This window comes from Melanostigma gelatinosum, assembly GCF_949748355.1.
Source record: "Melanostigma gelatinosum genome assembly, chromosome: 1".
In the NCBI taxonomy this organism is placed as follows: domain Eukaryota; kingdom Metazoa; phylum Chordata; class Actinopteri; order Perciformes; family Zoarcidae; genus Melanostigma; species Melanostigma gelatinosum.
Genome location: NC_136634.1, coordinates 12,828,053 through 12,849,915, shown reverse-complemented (window position 1 = coordinate 12,849,915; position 21,863 = coordinate 12,828,053). Strand labels below are relative to the sequence as shown.

General features: G+C 43.1%; 3 protein-coding genes across 4 annotated transcripts; 1 reads left to right on the top strand and 2 right to left on the bottom strand.

The window, feature by feature from the left end:
- Nucleotides 1-1,384: 1,384 nt before the first annotated feature.
- On the bottom strand, nt 1,385-7,315 carry fkbp4 (FKBP prolyl isomerase 4). 2 transcript variants are annotated; one of them, XM_079277727.1, is made up of 11 exons: nt 6,867-7,315; nt 6,200-6,344; nt 5,977-6,119; nt 5,715-5,835; nt 4,465-4,621; nt 4,118-4,208; nt 3,923-4,006; nt 3,637-3,822; nt 3,323-3,466; nt 2,736-2,831; nt 1,385-2,581 (listed from the first exon to the last, which is right to left on the bottom strand). In XM_079277727.1, the coding sequence occupies exons 1-11, from the start codon at nt 6,963-6,965 to the stop codon at nt 2,480-2,482; spliced, it is 1,368 nt and encodes a 455-aa protein (XP_079133853.1). In that variant the 5' UTR covers nt 6,966-7,315; the 3' UTR covers nt 1,385-2,479. The 2 variants fall into 2 exon arrangements, with proteins under 2 accessions (XP_079133853.1, XP_079133854.1); XM_079277728.1 differs by having other exon boundaries at nt 1,385-2,578.
- Nucleotides 7,316-7,681: 366 nt separating this feature from the next.
- ddx11 (DEAD/H (Asp-Glu-Ala-Asp/His) box helicase 11) lies at nt 7,682-15,414 on the top strand. The gene is made up of 28 exons (XM_079278254.1): nt 7,682-7,737; nt 8,148-8,290; nt 8,393-8,608; nt 8,724-8,810; nt 8,891-9,027; nt 9,119-9,176; nt 9,269-9,376; nt 9,963-10,050; nt 10,350-10,552; nt 10,719-10,793; nt 11,023-11,100; nt 11,179-11,225; nt 11,359-11,438; nt 11,540-11,581; nt 11,663-11,730; nt 11,834-11,872; nt 11,974-12,112; nt 12,591-12,722; nt 12,819-12,931; nt 13,015-13,087; nt 13,329-13,432; nt 13,517-13,666; nt 13,781-13,849; nt 13,954-14,054; nt 14,147-14,231; nt 14,313-14,388; nt 14,484-14,638; nt 14,739-15,414. Exons 2-28 carry the CDS (start codon nt 8,156-8,158, stop codon nt 14,769-14,771), a joined length of 2,691 nt encoding a protein of 896 aa, XP_079134380.1. The 5' UTR covers nt 7,682-7,737; nt 8,148-8,155; the 3' UTR covers nt 14,772-15,414.
- Nucleotides 15,397-21,657, bottom strand: wash1 (WAS protein family homolog 1). The gene is made up of 11 exons (XM_079278265.1): nt 21,541-21,657; nt 20,929-21,069; nt 19,792-19,903; nt 19,437-19,583; nt 17,864-18,000; nt 17,649-17,784; nt 17,331-17,526; nt 17,057-17,233; nt 16,661-16,819; nt 16,142-16,213; nt 15,397-16,046 (listed from the first exon to the last, which is right to left on the bottom strand). The coding sequence occupies exons 1-11, from the start codon at nt 21,546-21,548 to the stop codon at nt 15,916-15,918; spliced, it is 1,416 nt and encodes a 471-aa protein (XP_079134391.1). The 5' UTR covers nt 21,549-21,657; the 3' UTR covers nt 15,397-15,915.
- Between the last annotated feature and the right edge of the window lie 206 nt (nt 21,658-21,863).

The window sequence follows — 21,863 nt, the reverse complement described above, 5'->3', positions numbered from 1 at the left end:
CCAACATGTCAAACTAAAGATCCGATTGGTTGAACACGATGACAATCAACAATATCGTCCCCATTCACTTTAATCTGCACTGGCTGCAGGTGAGAGTCTGCAGGCCTCTGCCTCTGTTCTTACCGAGAGACACACAGGTGAGATCTGATTGGATAAAAGCTCTACTTAAAACAAGCTGCACTGGAAGCAGAGCAACTGAGGAAGACAGTAGCTGTGCAATGAGAAAATAAGATAATGGGAAACATATTTTTATAAATTATAATACATGGTGTATTTAAGAAAAATTATTAAATTATAAAATATATATAGCTTTGTGATTCTGTTTAGGCCAGCAGAGAAGGCCTTGCAGGCCCTGACGGCCCTCCACTGTAATTACTTATATACTGTATACCACCACGCAAGCAAACCAAGAACTTATAGATAGCTCCAGTTGCTCAAAAGAAGAAAAGAACCCCTCCCAGTTGAGTAAACCCTACACCTCCCTTTCTGTGTAAACCTGGGTTGATAAGTTTGTCACAAAACAAAGACGCATCAAAAGAAAGCAAACATCCAGCCGACAATAACTCAAATACAGCCACCTGCAGAGAAAACAAACGGTTCTTGTGAGTTATCACACTGTAGACAGAGCACATCCGTAAACTGACACGGTGTCCCCGTGAGAGAGCTGGAGGATCAGATCAGAGCCCGGCTGTCCTTGGAAAAGAAGACTCTGACCTCATGACAGCTGCAGGTACACACTGGGTCAAATAATGAAAACACATTTTACACTGGGGTCTTTTTCAAAGCACACAAAAGCCTCCAAAATAGAAATGCTTACACGCTGATGCCATTTAATCCTATTTTGTGGACAGTGGTCTTTTAGTATATCTCCAAAGCTATTTAGTGCTGCCTCCAACAATGTTCCCATTATTGTTCAATAACTTTACTTTGAACAGTGCAAAAATCACTGATATACAATTAATATGAAGAAATTAAAGGAGACATTATTTTGACCTTGGAAGTTCTGCTTTAAACTGTTTAATTGTAAGATTTTTTACAGATTCACTTTTTGCTCGTCGACAAATCATCTAAAATGTCCACTAAACATTATTTTAAAACTAAGAATATGAGTAATATCTCAATTTCAGTCAGAGTTAATGCAATGAATTCAATCTAAAGCTCAAACTGGGCTTCAAATGTAAATACAAACTTTCTTCTCATTATTTAAATCAATCAAAACAAGTGCTGTAAATCAATATGTATTAAAAGTTCCATATCATGGTGTAGAAAATTGGCTGGATTAATTGCGCCTGTGAAATACCAATTGTCAGCAGATTCCTTATTATATTTGACAGGTTCCCAGTTTTTTTCAAGACGGGACAAGGGAAAAAAAGATCACACAATATCAAATTGTAGCTATTCTTTATTATATACTTCCGTCAGGGCAGACCAAGCAGTGACCCTTTCAGAAGACAAAGAAACTCAACACACGATCCATAGACCAGTTTTAAACTAGACCCCCTAATTCAGCTTCTGCCCCACTCTACAGGTGCTGTTGACTGATGGTGAACAGGGCTCACATATTCTTATCCTGGCGTACCATCTTCAACAGCCTGATTCCAACGGGCTATACAAGCACACGTTCATTCATGTGGTTTTTTTTTTACAGTAAATTAAGACTAACTTTTATTACTTGAGTGTGTCCAGGAGAGGCTAATGCATGTCATTTCTAGCTGCTTTAAAATGCACGTATTCCAGTTAAGTCATTGGTTGAATTCATCATCTGGAGAACAAAGAAGTCACAAGCACAACACCAGAAAAAGCAAAGTACAAAGTCATGGTAAACAGTCATGTAACCTGGGGGTTATAGAGGAGCACCGTCTTCAGATAAAGAAAGAAGCTGAAAGTTTGATAGCTATTCCAGGTTAACGTCTTATTACTCCACCTATCCACAGTGCTGCTACATACGTACTTTGGGACTCAGTCACTCTCACATTCAGACACGTATCTATGCACATGACCATCCCAACTCCAGGAATTGATCAGTAGGCCCATGAGGAGTGTTCGATGGATAGCAATACATGAAGGGTAGAGGACAGGGGGTGAATGGTCGAGCCCTTGACGGGTGAAATTCTGCTCTTAACACTTGGATACACTTTTATCCTACCCAAAGCGCTGTGACAACACATGCACAGTTCAAAGCTGCGGGTTGAGAGGTTTGAGGGGTGGGGTTGTTGTGGGGTGGGGCACATGATTAATTTATTAAAACCACGTCCCATGGTGCCATCAGCTGGAGAAGCCCCACCCAAGCTTGGGTGGCCGCTAAAGCAAAGAGCCCGGGGGACAAATAGAGCCATTTGGAGACGCTCCTAAAGTCAGTGCTCTCGTTGACATGCTCGATCTCACACATATACACACACACACAGTCACACCTGAAACACAAATGGCTGAAGTTACAAAAGTCTGAAGCACAGATGAACCGTAATGGTCGCATCTTTATCTACGCCTTTGCTTCGCTGGCAACTTCCTTTTCTCCGTTCTCAACTTCCATCCCATCATCTTCGCTCGCCTTTCCCTCACCCTTCACAGTCTCTGCTTCCTTCTGTTCATGAACAGAGAGAGAGACAGACAGAGAGACAGAGAGAAAAAACAAAACATGAATCGCGTCGGGATTTTTACATCAGTCCCTTTGAAAAATCTAAACGCATGCTTATCACACCCCCATGTGGCCATTTTTAGAAAGCACAATCCTTCACCTTTGAATCCCGATCTGCAAATTTCTGGAACATGTTGGCGTAGATGCGCTTGTCCTTCTCGTGCTGCTCCTTGATTCGTTTCTGACAAAGGCTCACCTAGCAGAATACAACGGAGAGGTCAGACAACCGTATTCTCAGAGACGGCACAGTAAAAGAAAATATATATCATGACGGTCTTCAGATTTTTACTGCTCTTCTAAAACCTATTCGACATGTGCTATTATTTACAATATTTATTTTACACAGGAAAAGGGAAATGTGTGCTCATTTACACAAAAAAAGGCCAATTTCTTTTTTTATGTTTGTGACATTCTACAGATGTCGACAGACACTTTAGTGAAACGTATTATATTTCTAGTATGATGTCAATATGACTCTTAAAAGATCATTTTTACTTTGTATTTTTGCTGAGAACTGCGCACGTCATGTCGAAAACAATAAGCAACACCCTGAATCTCAAAAAGGACACATTCATTTAACTCCCTGAATGTTTCTTTTTTTTATTATTATTATTTGTAACAAACTCGTCATGATGGGAAAACAAGCCCAGATTTAAGGGATCCTCTTTAAGAAACACTGCTTTATACCTGGCTCTTGGCAGCCTTGTTGGCAGGATACAGTTGAGCAACCTGCTGGAAGTCATCTCTTGCCTTGTCAAACTCCTTCATACCAAACAGTGCCTCTCCCCTTCGGAACAAAGCCTTCTCATTCGATGCCTGCAGCTCCAGAGCCTACGATTGTGAACAGAGTACAGAGAAATATTAGTATCATAGTAGCATATAAAAATACATTTTTAAGTACTATACTCAACATAAAAAGACCTAACAAGTCTTTAACCTGCTAATTACTGAAGAAATTGTCTACAAATTGTAAAAATGTGTTAACAACAGACATTAAATACCTTGTCACAGTTTTCTAGGACTTGATTTGGCTCCTGTAGTTTAAGGAAGCACATGGCTAAATTCAGATGTGCTGCCAACCGCAAAGCTTTGGCCTTCTTCTCGTCCTCCTCTGACAAACCAGACTCGTGTTCCAGCCATGACACGATCCTTTTGTACTGCACTGATGCCTGCTTGTATTTTCCCTCCTGAAGCATATGTAATAAGTTCAATAGAAAACATGACAAAGTGTCCCAACTTAAAAAGGATCTTTACAGCGGTGTGCTGTGTGAATACCCGACTGCTCACCTTAAAATACTGGGTTCCCTTGTCTTTGACAATGCTGCTCTGTTCCAGCTTCTCTACCGTGTTCATCTCCCACGATTCCTTCGCCTAAAGAAACCGAAACACACAAATCACTTCCTGAAGGGGAGAATGTTGCTGGACACAGTGGACATGTAACTGACCAGCTAAAGCCAAGTTGTGTTCAGAAGATCGGTTTACCTTCTCAAAGGCCGTCAGCTTGATTTTGTATTGCAGTGTTGCTCCACCAGGAATGTTATATTTGGCATTGCCTGCATTACCAAAGCCGTATCTACAAATCAAAAAACACGTACAATTAATTATCTCAAGCATTTCAGCGTTATCTGTTGCAGTTTGAATTAAAACAACATTGCAAAAGAAACACGCCACCTTCTAGAGTAGATGGAACGATTGTGTTGCTCAAGTTCTTTCATTGTTATACATTAGTCTAAACACAAGCCCAATGCAATTCAACAATTCAGTTTGAGAGATAAACACATGAATGATCTGATGAAAGAGAAACATACAAACAGTGCATCTGATCATACTTAGGCTTAATATTGAAGAGGGCCTCCTCTTCTTGCTCCATCGCTATTATAGCTTTCTCCACTCCAACTGGGAAGCCAAGACCCTCTCCATCTCCGACCTCAAACTTCAGTTCTCTCTCGTCAAACACGCGGCCCTCACAGGAACCCACCACAGTTACTGAAGGGGAGGAAGAATGCGACGGTTATGGGGTTTGTGCTACAAATGAGACTTGTTGGCATGCAGACTGACAGCTGTGAGGTTTGTGACACCTGAGGACGAGTGATTTCCAAACCGTCTAAATATTTAGCTTTGTTATCACAGCAAAATGATACTTACTCTGATATGGATGTATGCTGTGAACATTTGTAATCAGCAGGTTGGATTTAAACAGTTACAATAGACTCCAGTAGGGGCCAGATATCATGGTGAGGTAAAAAAAGAAGCAAAATTCCTCAAATAATCCACTTTTTTTCGGTCCCTATCTATATGCTCATGTGTTATAAACATTACTTATGTACTATCTGTCTCAAGCCTCAAATACGACCCCGTCAGGTTTGGCAGCAGGTAGACGCACAGTTCTGCATGTTGCTGCAACGTACCGCAGAGAATGACGGAGAACATGAAATACAAACCAGGAAGTCCAGTTTAAAGGCCCTTCAACAGTTTGTGCTAATTTGAGCATTTGAGGATTTTTGTAACTCATGAAAGTTAACGTCTGCATTACAATTGTCTCTCCGTCTCAGTGCTTGTGAGGTGAATCATACATATTACAAGGTGTTGGACCTGCATTTTAAAAAAAAGTTATTGTGATAAATATAACTTCATGCTGACTCCAGCCTCTGCTCTCCAGGGAGGACGAAACTAAAAACGCTGTGCAGCCGCCTTTCAGGCCTACACGGGCGAGTCAGAAGACAAAGACTCAGAAGACAAATTAGAGTTTATCATTTGGGCATCAAATAACATACAATTTTAACTGTGCAAACTTGCAGGCATTTCTGTATCAGCTCACCATTATCTACCATAGCCTACCTATCTTAATCCAACTGATTTTTGCAAGTAAATTCATGGCTTAAAAATCTATTTGCAAATACAGCCTCATATATTTACTGAGTTTTGGTCTGACGTGTTGGTTGAAGTTTAATAAAGAACATAGACTACCATTTCTATCGTTAGAAACTTGACTACATAAATTATACTATTATAAATCGCACACAGTAACATCTTGTTTCTTCGACTTTAGCTGAGAAATAGCCGTGTCTGGAAGTGTTACCGTCCACAGAAGCTCCTTCGTTAGGCTTGGAGTATCCCTGCCCTTTAGTGATGATGCGACGGATGATTCCTCCATCCTCCTCCTCGGTTATGTCCTCGCCTCGAAATTCAAACAGTTCCACCTACAAGTGTGCAGATGTGTAAATTAATATTTAACACACATAAAGGATCATGGTGTACAATTCCTCAACAACAACAAACAGGGAGTATGGTTGAAAGTATAAAATGGATAATCGGCGTTACCCGATATCACCGACGCTTACCTCAAAAACAAGCATGGCGTTGGGAGGGATCTTGGGCGGACTGCCTGCAGATCCATAAGCATACTCTGGCTTACAGATGAGCTTGCACAACTCCCCCACTTTCATGGTGGCCACGCCGATGTCCCATGCCTTTATTACTTGACCTAGACACAAAGAAGGCCGATTACCGACACGCACCGTGCAACTATGACAGCTGAACGTCTCTATCAGACATGAAACCAACCTTTGCCCAACTCAAAGGAGAACTTCTCTCCTCTGTCTCTGCTCGAGTCGAAATGAGAACCATCCAGAAGTGTGCCAACGTAGTGTACAAACACTTTGTCGCCGGTCATGGGCAGCTCTGTGCCCGTGCCTTCCCTTTTCACCAGCTGCAAAACCAAGAAGATGATTTGTCAAAAAATAATGATGAAGGGACGTTCAAAAAAAAAAAAAAACTTCTCACAGCAACAGATATACGCCACCTGTGTACACACACTGCTATCTGATACTTTGCATTAGACAAAGCTGCCGAAATCCTTTGTGAATGAACGTGAGCTGTAAACCCCTGCGCGTGTGGGTGTGTGAATATCAAATGTCCCCATGAGCATGAATAGTTTGAGCATTAAGAATCTCTCCAGGACTGCAGAGACTTCTAGAAGTGAGGACGGTTGAAACGGCTGATTAATTATCCACGCTGTGCACACCCAGAAGTTGACGTTTAGCTATGAGACCAATGGTAGGAAACAACACGCAGTGTTACCGTGTAGTCAACATTGTGCTCCGTGTATTAACAGCGCACGCGTTAGATGAGCTAACAACAGCTAACGTTAGAACATTTGAATGAGTAACAAACAAGCAGCCAGCTAACCACTCAGCTAACGTTAGCTGGCGTTAAAAACACAATCACTTACCTTTAAAACACCCCCGTCTTTCTTCGGTGTGATGTCCTCTCCCTCCATTGGGATGGCGTGTTGTCCTTCACTCATCGGCTCCTCTGCAGTCATCGTCATGAAGCAGATGTATCCCTCCTAACGTTACTCCTGCACCACAATTTTAAAATGAACACTGGCTTCTGTCGTGGTGGCTAAAGCTAACTATACTTCTGAAACCACGCAGTAGGAGACACCCTGTCTCACGTCAACGCTAGCTAGCTAGCTAACGCTGGTAAAGCTGTTGGCTAGCCTTACGTACTTGTAAGTGCTATTGAAGTAAAAACTACACGGTACAGTTTCCAGCTAGCTGCGCTGAGACCGTGCAATCGTCGTGCACCAGTCACACTTGTATCTATATTGATAGTAGAGTATGAGCTATCGGCTAGGTTACTTCCAGTCCACGTTGTCTCGCAGTGTGGCGTCTGACAAGCGCTTAAAAAAGGGCAGAGAATTTTCCAGACTCTACGAGGGCCTGGGGGTTAAACCCGCGTAGGTGGCGCTTCTTATACCATCTAAGCATGTCCCGGAAAGGCGGTGCACTTATAAAATCTGAGCCAATGCAACATTTAGAGATATAATATGCCATCACATAGACAGTTACTAGTGTAGCTAGTTAAAATATTCTGTAATAACTCAATAGTCCCGCGTTAAATGACAAATATATAGTCCATACGTGTACATAGCACCGAACACGAAAGCACAGCATAAATAAAAACATGCGCTCTTTGGTTTATCTTGCTCCCTATTGGTCAGAATCCGCCCCCACTGCTGTCTGTTGGCGCGGTTGTTGAATAGCCGGGAGTTTAACATAACCACAGAGTAAAATCTATTTTCTGAGGAATATCTTCGGGTAAGTAGTTATTATATGACAACCGTAAGAATCCGGCTAATAAGCGAATAGGTTATGAGTTAGCTAGCCATGAATCCGAGACAGCTATTAATACAGATTTCCTTTCAAGGAAACTTGAAAGCTCGCAGTGACGACCAATACAATTAGCAGCTTGACATAACACGTAGCTCTTTATTTAAATAGTGAGTTACTTCGTCATGACTTTAACGTTAGATTGATCTGCACATGAGCAGAATCCAATCCAAAAGCAGAATTCGGCGCCTGTCTGTCTGGCTTTGTAATGTTAGACACAACAATCAGGAGGTGAAGCTTGTAGCGAATACAAGCCAGTCTAAACACACTGTGTGTGTGTGTGTGTGTGCTTCTGTTGATCAAGGGGCTCCTTTGTTAACCCTGATGTCATCTCTCAGGGAGGTTCATGAACATGGAGAATGGCAGGGCCCAATTTCCATTTCCCTACCAGCCCTATAACATCCAGGAGCAGTTCATGCAGGCCCTGTACAGTGCACTTGACCAGGGCAAAGTTGGAATCTTTGAAAGTCCAACTGGAACGGTGTGTATGTTTGCATGTATATAAGAGAGATTTACAACAAGAGCCGTTCGATTTTATTGATGATTTTGTGTTTTTCTTTTAACATAATGTCCTTCAACTCAGGGCAAGTCTCTGAGTCTAATATGTGGAGCGTTGAGCTGGCTCAGAGACCACGAGGAGAAGAGCAGACAGGAGATGGCTGCTCTGCTGCATGAAGGAGAAGCATCTCTTTCCACTTCTACTGCTCCGGCCTCCGCCACGAGCTCCTCAGCAGAGCCGGACTGGATCACTGACTTTGTTCAGAAAAAGGCAGAGCGTGACTTGGTGTCAAAGTTGAAGGTAAAACTATCAATGTACTTCAGATGTGTCCTTGGCGTCGGATCTCTGGGAACTTCGACATCTCACCTGCTCATCTTTTGAATATTATCGGATGTGGTTTATTTTTATGTGCCAGGAAGAAGAATTGAAAAGGAAGAAGAGGGAAGAACGATTAGAAATGATCAGAAACAATGTTCAACTTAAGTATGCAATGAAGAGAAAAGTAAGTGGTCCTGCACGGTGGCATGTACAATCACTAACTCAAGAATCTACAACTTCATAAATACATGTATGCGTCTGTAGAGCTGTGAAGATGAAGAGGCATTCAAATTGCTCCACCTCAGTAAAGAGGAAGACACAGAGACACAAGGCGAGCAAGAGGATGAGGATCTCATCATTGCGGAATATGAGAGTGATGACGAGTCAAAGACCAGGAGCAGGTGAGCGCAGCCGCTGATTATTGAGTGGTTACCAATCATATTGAATGTTGTGACGGACATGACAGCAGGGTGTGTTTGCTCTCGTGCTCAGATTTTGTGGTGCTGAGGATGACGCCGACGACGAGCTGGTTGAAGAGCATGTTACTAAGGTGTGTGAGAGAGGGAGAGAGAAAGAGAAATGTCACGCTGTAACTTTAATAACTGTAAGGATGAGTGTGACGCATTACATGTGTGTTCTCAGATTTACTACTGCAGTCGCACACACTCCCAGCTGGCCCAATTTGTCCATGAGGTTCAGAAGAGCCCCTTCAGCAAGGACATCAGTCTGGTCACACTGGGCTCACGGCAGGTATGTACACACACACACACGTACACACGTATGTACGCACGCACGCACACACACACACACACACACACACACACACACACACACACACACACACACACACACACACACACACACACACACACACACACACACACACACACACACACACACACACACACACACACACACACACACACACACACACACACCAGCAGTGAACGGGTTACACTTAAGTTTATTTTGGTTAAACCTAATCCATTGTGAACACTGATATAGTTTTGTGTGAGAAGCTTCACGAGTGTGTTGTCTGCTACAGACTCTGTTTCCACGTAGAAGTTTCCAAGAAAACCAATTCCAGTTATTTATACCTTTCATTACGTGTATTTTCCAATTCAAGGATAAGTACAAAAAATGTGATTACATGGCTAAAAACTTTGATTAAAACGATCAAAAATGGGATGTTGAAAAACCTTACCTGTCTGTCCATCCCACACAAAGCTTGGCATTAAACAGGAATCGTTACTTGAATTCAATCATTAAAACATGATCGTCAATCTTGACATCTGACAGGATTTGCCCGGCAAACATAAAACTGTGTACTTTCCAGAATCTGTGTATCAACGAAGAGGTGCGCCGCCTGGGCAGCAGCCAGCGCATTAACGACCGCTGCATGGAGATGCAGAAAAACAAACATGGTGAGAGCCCTGCACACACTAACACCAGAACTTACAGACGATCGTTTCACAAATAGCTAGAGGATTGTAAATTAAAAATATCATATCATCTTTAGTTGAACCAGAAAAGCTTTCCTGGTCCAAGAGAGACAGCAATCACAATGAGTTACAGTCAAACAACAGCACAAAACATGCCACAAATCAGAATTAAACAGAAATGCCGTTATAGAACGCATCCGTAACCCAAGAGCTGTCTTAAAACATAAAAAATAAACAAGACTTGTTTTGCTTACACTGCTGCCCGTTCTGCCATTCTGTAGAGAAGCCGCAGCATGACGAGGGTGCAAAGCGTAAGCGAGGCCCAGCAAAGAGTGTGTGTCCCTATAAGAAAGCTTCAGCACTGCAGCAGATGAGGGACGGCGTTCTGGGGACGGTCCACGATATTGAGCAGATGCTGAAGCTGGGCAGAGAGACACATTCGTGTCCCTACTACGCCACACGCCTAGCGGTTCCCCCTGCACAGGTAACACTGTCCTCTTCCTCCTCCGTTCATCCATTCCTGTGTCTCATCACAGTGGGGAGCAGCTGCTTGCTGTGCTGCTAACATCGCTCTAGCTTGTTCCTAAATTTCTTGAAAGCATTATTTATTTATGCATCTTTGTGGTGTATGTTTATCTTCATCTGCATAGTTGGTGGTGTTGCCCTATCAGATGTTGCTTCATGAAGCCACGAGGAGGGCAGCAGGGGTCCAGCTGAAGGGACAGGTAGGATTAGATGTAAAAACACACAATATTTCATCAGTAGTTTCCCCTCAGGAACCTCTGGAACACAGCAATAACTAAACTAACACGCAATGATTATGAGGCATTTGAGACAGTTTGTGTTCCTGATAATTCTGCCATACCTGGATTAGTATCAATCATATTACTGAAAGCAAAAATGTTGAGATATATATATATATATATATACATATCTATATATTTTCTTTTACAGGTGGTGATCATAGATGAAGCTCACAATCTTAGTGACACACTTTCCAGTATACACAGCGCAGAACTCACTGGAGCGCAGGTTAACACCTTCATACATCTCATGTACTTCTCATGTAAGTCTAAATCTGCGTGATACTGATTTGTGAATCTTCCATAGCTTTGCCGTGCCCACTCGCAGCTCACCCAGTATGCCGACCGCTATAAGTAAGTTTACACACAGACTCAAAAAAATGCACTCGCCCACCAATTCAGCGTTGTAATATAGTGCGGTTCGGATGAACGGTTGTGGAGGAAATTACATAGGACCTCCTGATTCTTGATGTTTGTGTAACACCAGGAGCAGACTGAAGGCAAAGAACCTGATGTACATCAAACAGATTCTGTTTGTGATTGAGGGGCTTGTCCGAGTGCTGGGAGGTGAGTTTCTGATTATTGATTACTGGCAGTCTGCAACAAGGGTAGGTGGGAAACATTGCTCGGCATTTCAAATGATGATGTAAATGATGTGATCCACGCAGGTAAGGTGGGGCAGAATCCGCAGAGCCAGACGACACAAACAGGTTAGTAAACAAGATGCACCTAAACACACAATACACATTTAAGAATACATTGCCAACTGGTCATGTTTCTTTATCTTTTAGGAACTGAACTGCACACCATCAACAACTTCCTCTTCAAGGCTCAGATCGACAATATCAACTTGTTTAAGGTGGCTGAAAGTGTTCTAATGCTGTTTAAAAAATCTAAAACATGGCTCTTAAACGCCATATTCAAACGGCAAACTCTGAATCCTTCAATGTCGCTCCCTTCAGTTACAGAGATACTTTGAGAAGAGCATGATTAACAGAAAAGTAAGTGTTTAACATATTTGTATTTATTCGTTTCTGCCTCATAAATATTGACGGGTCCACTGTAAAATTGAATGAATCCCACACGTGTCTTCTCTCTGCAGCTGGGAGGCTTCGTGGAGAAGTACGCAGGATCAGGTGTGAGTCTGCACACTAAGAGCAACTCCAACAAGGAGAACCGACGCACAGAGGGCCTAAACCGCTACCTTCAAACGCTGCAGAGCAACCAGAGCAATGCGCCAGGTCAGAGGGATGAGTTTTACGTCGCCCGTGATGAACGTCGTCATTGCAGACGTGTGGCATTACGGTTATAGATCCTCATCAGCAATGAGAAAAACTTAAAACTCTTCATTTCTGGAAACTTTGGCTGTCACAGAACTAAATTGAGATTAATTCACTTTCCTTTAAAGAGTAATTTTACAACTTTACACTGACTAAGCACTTTTGCAGACGGTACCCACAATAACTACTACTACCATGAAAATGTCTCAACATTTCCTTGTTTGTAAAATGCACATGCAGGAGAACAGATATCACGTATGTTGTTATCAAACTGGGAAAACTAGCATGTTGCAAAAAAGAAGATGCAAGTGAGTGTTTTTGGTTAAGCTGCATGTGCAGATGTTGTTTCATCCCTCACGTCCACACTCAGACACTGAACCGTGTAGCATTCCTCCGGTTGTTCATGATTCATCTACTCCACCTGCTCCCATGTGTGCAGTTTCCCCAGCAGACCAGCAGGGGTCAGAGGCAGAGAAAGTACTGTCTGCATCTCCCATGATGCAAGTGGAGGTTTTCTTCATGGCTCTCACCAACAGCAACACTGATGGCAGACTATTGGTGCACAGACAAGGTACCATTTGAAAAAATACATCCACACACCTCCAAATAAAGCATAGTAGTGAAATCAAAGTGTTGTATAAAAATGCACTCACTGTTTCATGTCCAGGTACTTTGTCAGAGAGCAGTGTCAAGTTCCTGCTGTTGAATCCAGCCGTCCACTTTGCCCAAGTGCTGAAGCAGTGCAGAGCAGTCATCATCGCAGGAGGAACCATGCAGCCTGTAAGTCATTTTCACTCTCCGAAAAATAAACCAAGCCTTCGCTGTGTATGTTTTTTTATCATTCTGAAAGATGTGATATGCAGGTTTCAGACTTCAAACAAGAGCTGCTGTTTTCTGCCGGAGTGGGAGAGGAGCGCATCACGGAGTTTTCCTGTGGTGAGTGGCCCGTTTTCAAAACAGCGCAGCACTCCACATGAACAACACTGCAGCACTGGCATACAAAAAGAGATTCATGACTACTTCGTCCTCAAACTCACAAGATGTGGAACTTCTTAGTTATGTTGCATACAGCTGTTATTTGCTGTCAGAGTTGTATTGTATATAGAATATTGTTTTTATTTGATCATGTAAAATAACAGAATATGTTTGTGTTGTTTTAAATTCACTTTGTCTGTAGGTCATGTAATTCCTCCCGAGAACATTCTTCCCCTCGTCTTGTGCAGCGGTCCCTCCGGTCAGGAGCTGGATTTTACTTTCCAAAACAGAGACTCTCCACGCATGGTAACAGACACACACTCACACATGCTGTTTGTTGCTTTGCTATCGTTGAATTTACACGAAAGCACAATCTGTGCCTGGTGACAGATGGACGAGACTGGGCGCATTCTCTCCAACATCTGTAACGTGGTCCCCGGCGGGGTCGTGTGCTTCTTCCCTTCTTACGAGTACTCGAGGCGCATGGTTTCCCACTGGGAGGCCAGCGGTGTTCTGACTCGTCTGGCCAACAAGAAGAAGGTACTTTCACCCGAGCCGACCGCCTTAGCTCAATGGTGGCATGCCGTTTCTAAGGGAATCATTGTTAACGTGATTTTTGCAGACCGTCTGTAAGCTATCTCATTACCTTCTCAGATCTTCCAGGAGCCAAAGAAAGCCAACCAGGTCGAGCAGGTGCTGAGCGACTTCTCCCGCTGTATCCAGGTGACCTGTCACTGCCTCAAACATCACCACCAACATATAGATAATCGGTCTAAGAGCGTTTGCCTCTACGAGTGTTACACGAGTGTCTCCTTTCCTTTCGTTAGAGGTGTGCTGCGGATGCCGGTGGGCTCACGGGAGCGTTGCTGTTCTCTGTCGTCGGAGGAAAGATGAGCGAGGGCATCAACTTCTCCGATGACCTGGGCAGGTGTGTGTTGTCGGTGAGACAGCTGGCGGTTGCATGCTGTGCAAAAGCACGTGATGCTAAATGCTCTTTTTTCGGTGTGCATGTGATGACAGGTGCGTGGTGATGGTGGGAATGCCGTATCCCAACATCAAATCCCCAGAGCTGCAGGAAAAGATGTCCTATCTGGACAAACACCTGGTAACTGTCCTAATAGTCTCCACTGTGTCCACAAACCTGTCAAAACAAGTACAAGCTCACATGAGTGCGTTTTCTTTTTAGCCTCACAGTGGAGGGAGGAGCCCCGGACAAGCACTCATAGAGAACCTCTGCATGAAGGCTGTCAATCAATCCATAGGTAACGATGCAACATTCATGCAATACAATAACTTCTGATTCCATAGCTGGTGAGATGATCGGTATTCATACGCGTTTGACTTCATCTGCCCGAAGGAAGAGCTATCCGCCACCGTGGCGACTATTCCTCCATTGTGCTGTGTGACCGGCGCTACTCTCGACCGGCTACGCTCTCCAAACTTCCAACGTGGATCAAAAGTCGCACGAGCACACACGCAACCTTTGGCCCCGCCTTTGCTGCCTTACGGAAGGTGAGAAGCAAACACGCTCATGACTCCACTTCTCAAAAACTAACTACTGCGTCGTGACTGAAACGTATTCATATGTTGTCTGGATCCTCTTCTGTCCTAGTTCTTCCTGGAGAAGAAGCAGAAGCAAGTGTAGTGTCACTCACGCTGTGCTCAACTGACCGAGGTTGGGAAGAACTTCGAGGAAAAGCCAGCGCAACGGCCGTTATTTGCAAATTTAGTAAAAAATGTATGTGTTCTATTATAAATCTATATCTGTAATACTTATCACAAGACTGCCTCAGCCCTTTTATTTTGGGTTTATTTTGAAGCTGTCAGACCTGTGAGTGCTCTTGGCTGAAGTTCAGTTTGTCTGTTTTTCAGTGCACCATAGTTGGTGTTTGTTACATTTCAGTTCTTGTGTTCTGCTTTGGCGTGCTAACATCTCTGGTTCAGAGAAGTGAAGTCACACTGCAGGACAGAGGGCAGTTATCAGATTGACTCGGGTGTATCAGTCCTGCAATGTCTTCGAGTTGAGTGGAACATGTCGGTTATTTTTAAATGCCGTATGTTGAGATGAATCACTGAAGCAGCTACTCTACAGACATCAGACACGCCGTTGACTGATTTACTCTTGAAGAATGTGTTAAATATTTCAAGCATTTATTGTTAGGTGTTATGTCGAATGACTTTATAAGAGAGGTTAGTAAAATGGTTCTGTGGATGTTCTAACACTTGTTTAATTTAAGGAAATTATGTTTTACAACGACGATGATCAATAAACTGTTTTATTATTGTGAGTTTTAGTGATGTTTTGTTAAACTGTTCGACAAATCAATGCACTTATCATTATGAAGCCAATTATTGGCCATTTTACAAATGTTTTGTTAGTAAGAGAACTTATCACTTTATAATATTGTTCAGTGATAAGAGGAACATGTCCTTTCTACACAATATGCAAAACTATTGAATGCTTTAATTATCAGTGCTTTAAAGGACCAGTGTCTCACATTATGTCTTCACTGTTGTGTAATCATTTGAAAGCAACTGTTTTCGTTACTTTAGAAAGAGCCATTTATATCTACATCCTCTTCACTCCGCTATGTACTTCCTACAGTAGCCCAGAATGGACAAACCAAACACTGGCTCTAGCTGAGGCCATTCACATGTCCCTGCCTGGCCACCGTAGCTCTCATTACACGCTTGGCACACCAGAGGATATTCAGATAGATCTGCAACCTCAACGCTCGGAGCTGATAAATTCTACACACTGGCCCTTTAAGTGTTCATTGTCCATCGTGTTATGCTTCCCAGTCCTCATCGTCTGTCGTCAAATGCGGAGCGGGAAGCGGTGGGATGACATCCGACATCCTGGCAAATGCACCGCCGGTACCAGCCGACTCCCCACCGGCTGGACCTTTACCAGATATGCCTACAGATGGAACAGGACACATTACTTACTGTGTGCAGTTCCAACCACGTGCATCAGTATATTCAATCTCATTTGACATAAAAAGATTTCCACACCTTTCCTTCGCATGGAGAGTTTGTTGAAGAGATCAGACATAAAGTCTCCACCACTCGCTGCTGCTCCCGCTGCTGTGAGACAAAGACGGGCAGTTACACCATTTGTATTATTTTTCTAATTCGTAATTGGAGCAGTGAAATGGTTTCAATCATTCCCCAGTGCCGCGCTTCAGAGTGGAGCACATAATTACAGCAAGACTTGTTATCTCGTTAGTCGGTATAAATAAACTGGAAATTAAAGCAAAATATATGCTTTCTGATATTTTTAAGCTTAAGACAATTTAAAAGACAACTATAACCGTGTTGCCATTTATTAAGTGAAGCTCACAAAGACATGGACTGTGATAACTACATGAGATGTATGCTCACACACCGACATGCAGTGTAACACATTGTATGAACTCATGGGTGAATGCTGTGCTTTGATTGCATGTCTTTCTTTCCTCATCGTTAAAGCTCCTCGTGTTACAGTTAATAAAACATGAGCAGAAACACAGCCGCATGCAAGCGATCGCACACCTTGCTCTTGCTCCTTCTGTTTTTTCTTCTCCATCTTGCGGTCTTTAACGTCGCGTAGCTTGGCCTTGCCGATGCCTCCAGCGTTGCGGATGGACTCCAGGAGATTGGCGCGGCCGTCTGGTGGCGCAACCACCGCGGTGGAAGCACCGGACGCAGGGCCTGCAAACAGAGGACACAGTCACACAGTCAGGGGTGGCAGGCTATTCTTTTAAGCCCATTGCTGGCAATAACAATAATGCAAGAGAGTGAATAGGGTTTCTCTGTGTGTGTGTGTGTGAAGAAGTGGCAGAGTTTCACCGCTTTAATACACTGTCAAGCTCGATCATATTCATTTTAGGTCTACAAGTCTGTAGTGTGTAGCCAGAACAAGATTCGAGTTGCGCGCATGTGACAAACCTGAGCTCGGCGCTCGAGAGACTCCTGTGGCGCTGTCAACGGGAGGAGGGGGGGGAGGAGGAGGGGGAGGTGGAGGAGGAGGGGGGGCTCCTGCAGGAATGGCAGGGGCGACGGCAGGCTCAGGAGGAGGGGGAGGAGGTGGAGGAGGAGGTGGAACATTAGGTTGGAGATGAGATCCTGAAAGAGAAAGAGATGAAAAGTCTACATCAGCTTTTCAAACACAGTATTAGCCTAAATTGTATGTGTGTGTGCGTGTGTCTCAGTGTGTGTGTACCATGTGCATCGCTCTCCTCAGTGAAAGAGGGCAGATCCGGGATGTTGTGTGTGGGTCCTGATGGGGCAAAGCCGGGTCCGAGGTCTGCGCTGTAGGAGAGGTCGTCTGCGATGCCTGGGAGGTCGGGCAGGAAGGACGGCACATCTATCTCGGGCACCTGACCGAGGTCTGGCACATAGAAGTAAGACTCTGCCGTCTGTTCGAGAGGAAAAGATCAGATCAGAGACAGAACATTGCATTCATGCATCATTACCAATCATTCATACAAAGTAGTCAAATGAACAATGTATTTTGGTTGGAGAGGGGCGTTTGATGTACCTGTCTATCCAGTTGTTCCCTCTTCGTGATGGACAGCGGTGCATCAAACGGCTTCTCTTCTTTTTCCGTCTCCAGCGTGTTGTGTGTTTTCGTCACTGCTCCCGCCAGAGGATCAAGGAACACATACTTCTTATATCTTCAAAAGCACACGAAGAAGAGATTTAGACAATGTGTGTTTACAGTTAGTATCGCTGTCTGTGTGTGTGTGGACTCACAGGTTCTCTGTAGTATTAAAGAGCAACAGTGAGCTGACAGATGAGATGTTGCGTGGCAGACTGCCGAGCCCCTCCTCCGTCGCATTCTCAGACTTCTTCTTCTTGCTCACACACACTGGAAAATACATCAATTTCTCCTGAAAGGAAGACATACAGAGATAGATCTGTAAAATGTCAACTGAATCTTGAATAACACAAATCACAAAATGTCACCAAAGTGCTCCTGCATGCGCGGGACATTGCTTCTGGGGGATGTTGAATAATGCATTTCTGCACCAGAGAAATAAAGTAGTAGCAGTGTTTTCATTTCTCCCTGTTATCCCTCCTCTGACAAAACACACACAGGTCCCAAGACCAAGCAGACGCAGCAGAAAATATGCTGTTTTTTTTGTAAAGTTTCCTAAAATGTTAATGGAAGAACAGTGGTGTTCACAATAAATAATGCAGGAGCCTGTGCTGAGCTGTGAACACACATACACACAGACGGCCACAAAACCACTCAGGAGAACACTATCACACATTTCACTTTTCTACACGTCTGTTGTTTTCGCCTCCTTTTTTACCTCCTAACCAAGCATCACCTGTGGAGCAAGACACGAGGAGCGATCATGATTGCTCTGCTATTTCTGCAGACCAATGGAACATTTCATTAAATGGATGCAAGTCGGTTATTTAAATCAGAGGCATGAGAAAATTGACACTGACGGGGATGAAAGCTCTTCGGTGCTGGTTGAGTAATAAATTATTCTTTAATCAGGATGATGCGAAACAGCTGTTCATTCTAATACATTTTAGTTCGTTGAACAACAAAATAACCATGCGTGACAATAGTAACACAAAAGTGTGACGCATACTTTAAAATTGATTGTGTCGTATTATTGCCACAAATAAAATGTTTATCCAGACCAAAACAAATAATAATTTGAAGTATTTGTCAGTTTTTGTCAATCTAAAGATCTGATGGGGAGCCTTTACCTGTTCTGTTTGAAGGTGAGCCCAGGCACCCTGGGAAAGAATATGATTCAGGCTTCTTCTATCAGTGATCATAGTTAAGGGTTTGGACATAGACTCTAGTTCGACAGCTGATGCTTCACACACACTGTACATACTGTGGATGCCACAGTGACAGTGGACACAGGAAACAGAGTCTATGGACTGGCAGAAAGAGGCGATGACGCCCATTTATTAAAAAAAAAGAAATATATATATGAAAATATGTAGGAAATTTATGCCAGGGTGAAGAAAAGAAGACCATGGATTCTGGAGGAGCAAGATGTCATAACTACTGAGGGGGTCATGGGAGGGTTTCCCTACAGTCTACATAAATATGGAGGAGTCGAGACTTCAGCTCCAAGCACTCCTGTCCTCGTCTGACAGGAGTAAGAGCTGCGTCGTAACTCTCAGTAATAAGATAAAAGCCATGGAAATGGAAATTACCCATGCCTCTATTTAGCCCTTTTTTAACCCACATTTTTAGCAGTGTCAGCTGTATAAAGAGGCCCACTAGTTAGTTTTTTTTGTTTTAATTGGCTTAATTCCTCGTGTCATCAACATTTCAATGCATCTATCTCACCTGCAAGGCCTTCTCATCAAAGGGGCGAAGTTTATTCTGTATCTTTCGTCGGGGGCGGTTTTGTGAGGAGGGGTCTGTAGCCTCAGTAAAAATAGACGAGTAATCCTGAAGTCGATCTGGCGCCGGGTACTTTGCACTGGAGAAAACCTACACACACACACACACACACACACACACACACACACACACACCCCCACACACACACACACACACACACACACACACACACACACACAGAGAAAAGTGCTGATGCAACTGGCAGACACCGGGCTAATTATTGCTTTCAATGATCTTGTCACCTTATTGGGTATCAGAGGTGTAAAAGCTGCCTGCCAAATTGGAGGTGCTGTGTTACCTTGGTGGCCTTCTTACTGCCTTTGATCTTGTCGACGCGGGCCTGAGCTAGTCTGATCCGGTCAGTAACGGTCTGCAGCTGACGGCGGTTCCTCTCTACACTGTCAGACACCCTGGAAGCAAAACACACACACACACACACCAGCATGAATATGGACATCCACACATCCACACACACAGAGGAAGATATTTCTGAGACCATGCAACACAATTCAATATAGAGGAGAGCGTAACATATTTTGTTCTCTATGTGCACGTTGCTGAATGAATTAATAAAGATGATGGGAACTCTTATCAATCATTTCATATCAATTATCTAATTACTAACACATCATCTATCAGAAGCTTTTATTGGCAAAACAATTCTGTAAATAAATGAAATGTCACTCGTTTCTTGTAGTTACAGGAGACGCTTCCTCTATTTTCAGGGTGCCAGACAGGACCAGCTGTTCTGAAACAGGTGCTGTGGTATAACATGTGGCTGAGAATATAGATCTGACTGTGCAATCCATTAACTATGACATTATTTTATGTCAATTAAAACTTGGAACAGATGCTTTGATATTAACAACCTTTTTGATTGTAGTTTTGTGCTGACTGGCTTCGTTTGTTACTCACACTGCAGTACCTTCTGGCATTGTTTTACTTTACTTAACTACAAAATTAAAGAATGAATCTAAAGAAATGAATAGAAAATATGATTGTTATAATAGTTGTACCTCCACTATTCATTCCATCATCAGTTAATCTCTCATTCTTTTGTTATTTATGGATTTCATTTCAGTAAAATGTCAAAAATAATAGTCTATTAGAAGTTACCTTACACACAGAGCAACGCGGGCAAAACTGCTTAATATGTGTGAAGATCTGAACAGTAAAATATGTTCTAATTTACTGAAATATACAACTGGTATCACTAGAACTGATTATATACTGTGTGTGCCGTCTTGTGGGGACATACATCTGTCTACACAGGACTCGCCTACCTTATGGAGACAAAATGCACGTCTCCATAATGTAAAACATTACATCGCAGGGTGAAGACTTTTACGGTAAGGGTTAGTCTGGTCGTGGTTAGGCTTCGTATATACAGTCCTTGGGGTTAAGGTAAGTCTTCTGTGTTTGTGTGTGGCCTTGCCTTCTGAAAATATCCGTAGAGATGGTCTCCAAGTAGAGCAACGCGTCTGCTATCTGATGGACAGCCTCCTCTCTCCTCAGGTCCGACTGGATGAGAGGCACGGAGTACACCTGGCCCTCCAGGCAGTGCTTCTCGGTCATTCTGTACACAGCAACACACGACAAATAATCAAGAACAATGCTGAGTGATGACAGAGAATGATAGAGAAAACGGAAGATAAAGTCAGCCAACTGTTTCACAGTGGTGCTTGTTGTTAGATCCAACGCACCAACACTGTCATAACGATATTTAGACCCAGTATCCTGAGCTAACCCACACTCCTCGACCTCACGTGACAATGCTGGAATACACAAACGTATGTAGATTTACTTTTATTGGCTAAAGTTGGTCCCTGTAGCTGTTTATGGTTAAATAAACCCGCACTATTAGTGTTTACAATACATAATCTAGCGTTATACGTTATAATATAGGGAACTAATAGATTGACAGTCAACAGAAAGCCTGTCCATGCTAAAGAAATAATCGCCATGAGCCTTTAACCGAACAATTCAGATTTAATTAGGTATACGACACACTAAAAAACATGCAGTCACGTGAAAATGTATGTCTTACATGACCATGGGTGTTGTTTACTTGTTAACGGTTACAGAAAACAATGAACGTGAGCAAGGCTATCTGTGCTAGCAGCTGAGCCAACTGATTAGCAAACAGGCAGCGAAACAACGGTTCTGTACTTCCGCATATATGTGACACGTGACCACACCGAGGCTAGAGTGTTGCCTTCAAGTTCACTGAGAAATGTCTGAATTCCGACTTTCGGATAGTAGTACTAGTAGTAGTAGTACTATTAGTGGTAGTATTGTCAATATTACTACACTTTTCAATAAAACCATCAAATAATACAACTTGTAAACTATCATATTCTTATTTAAATG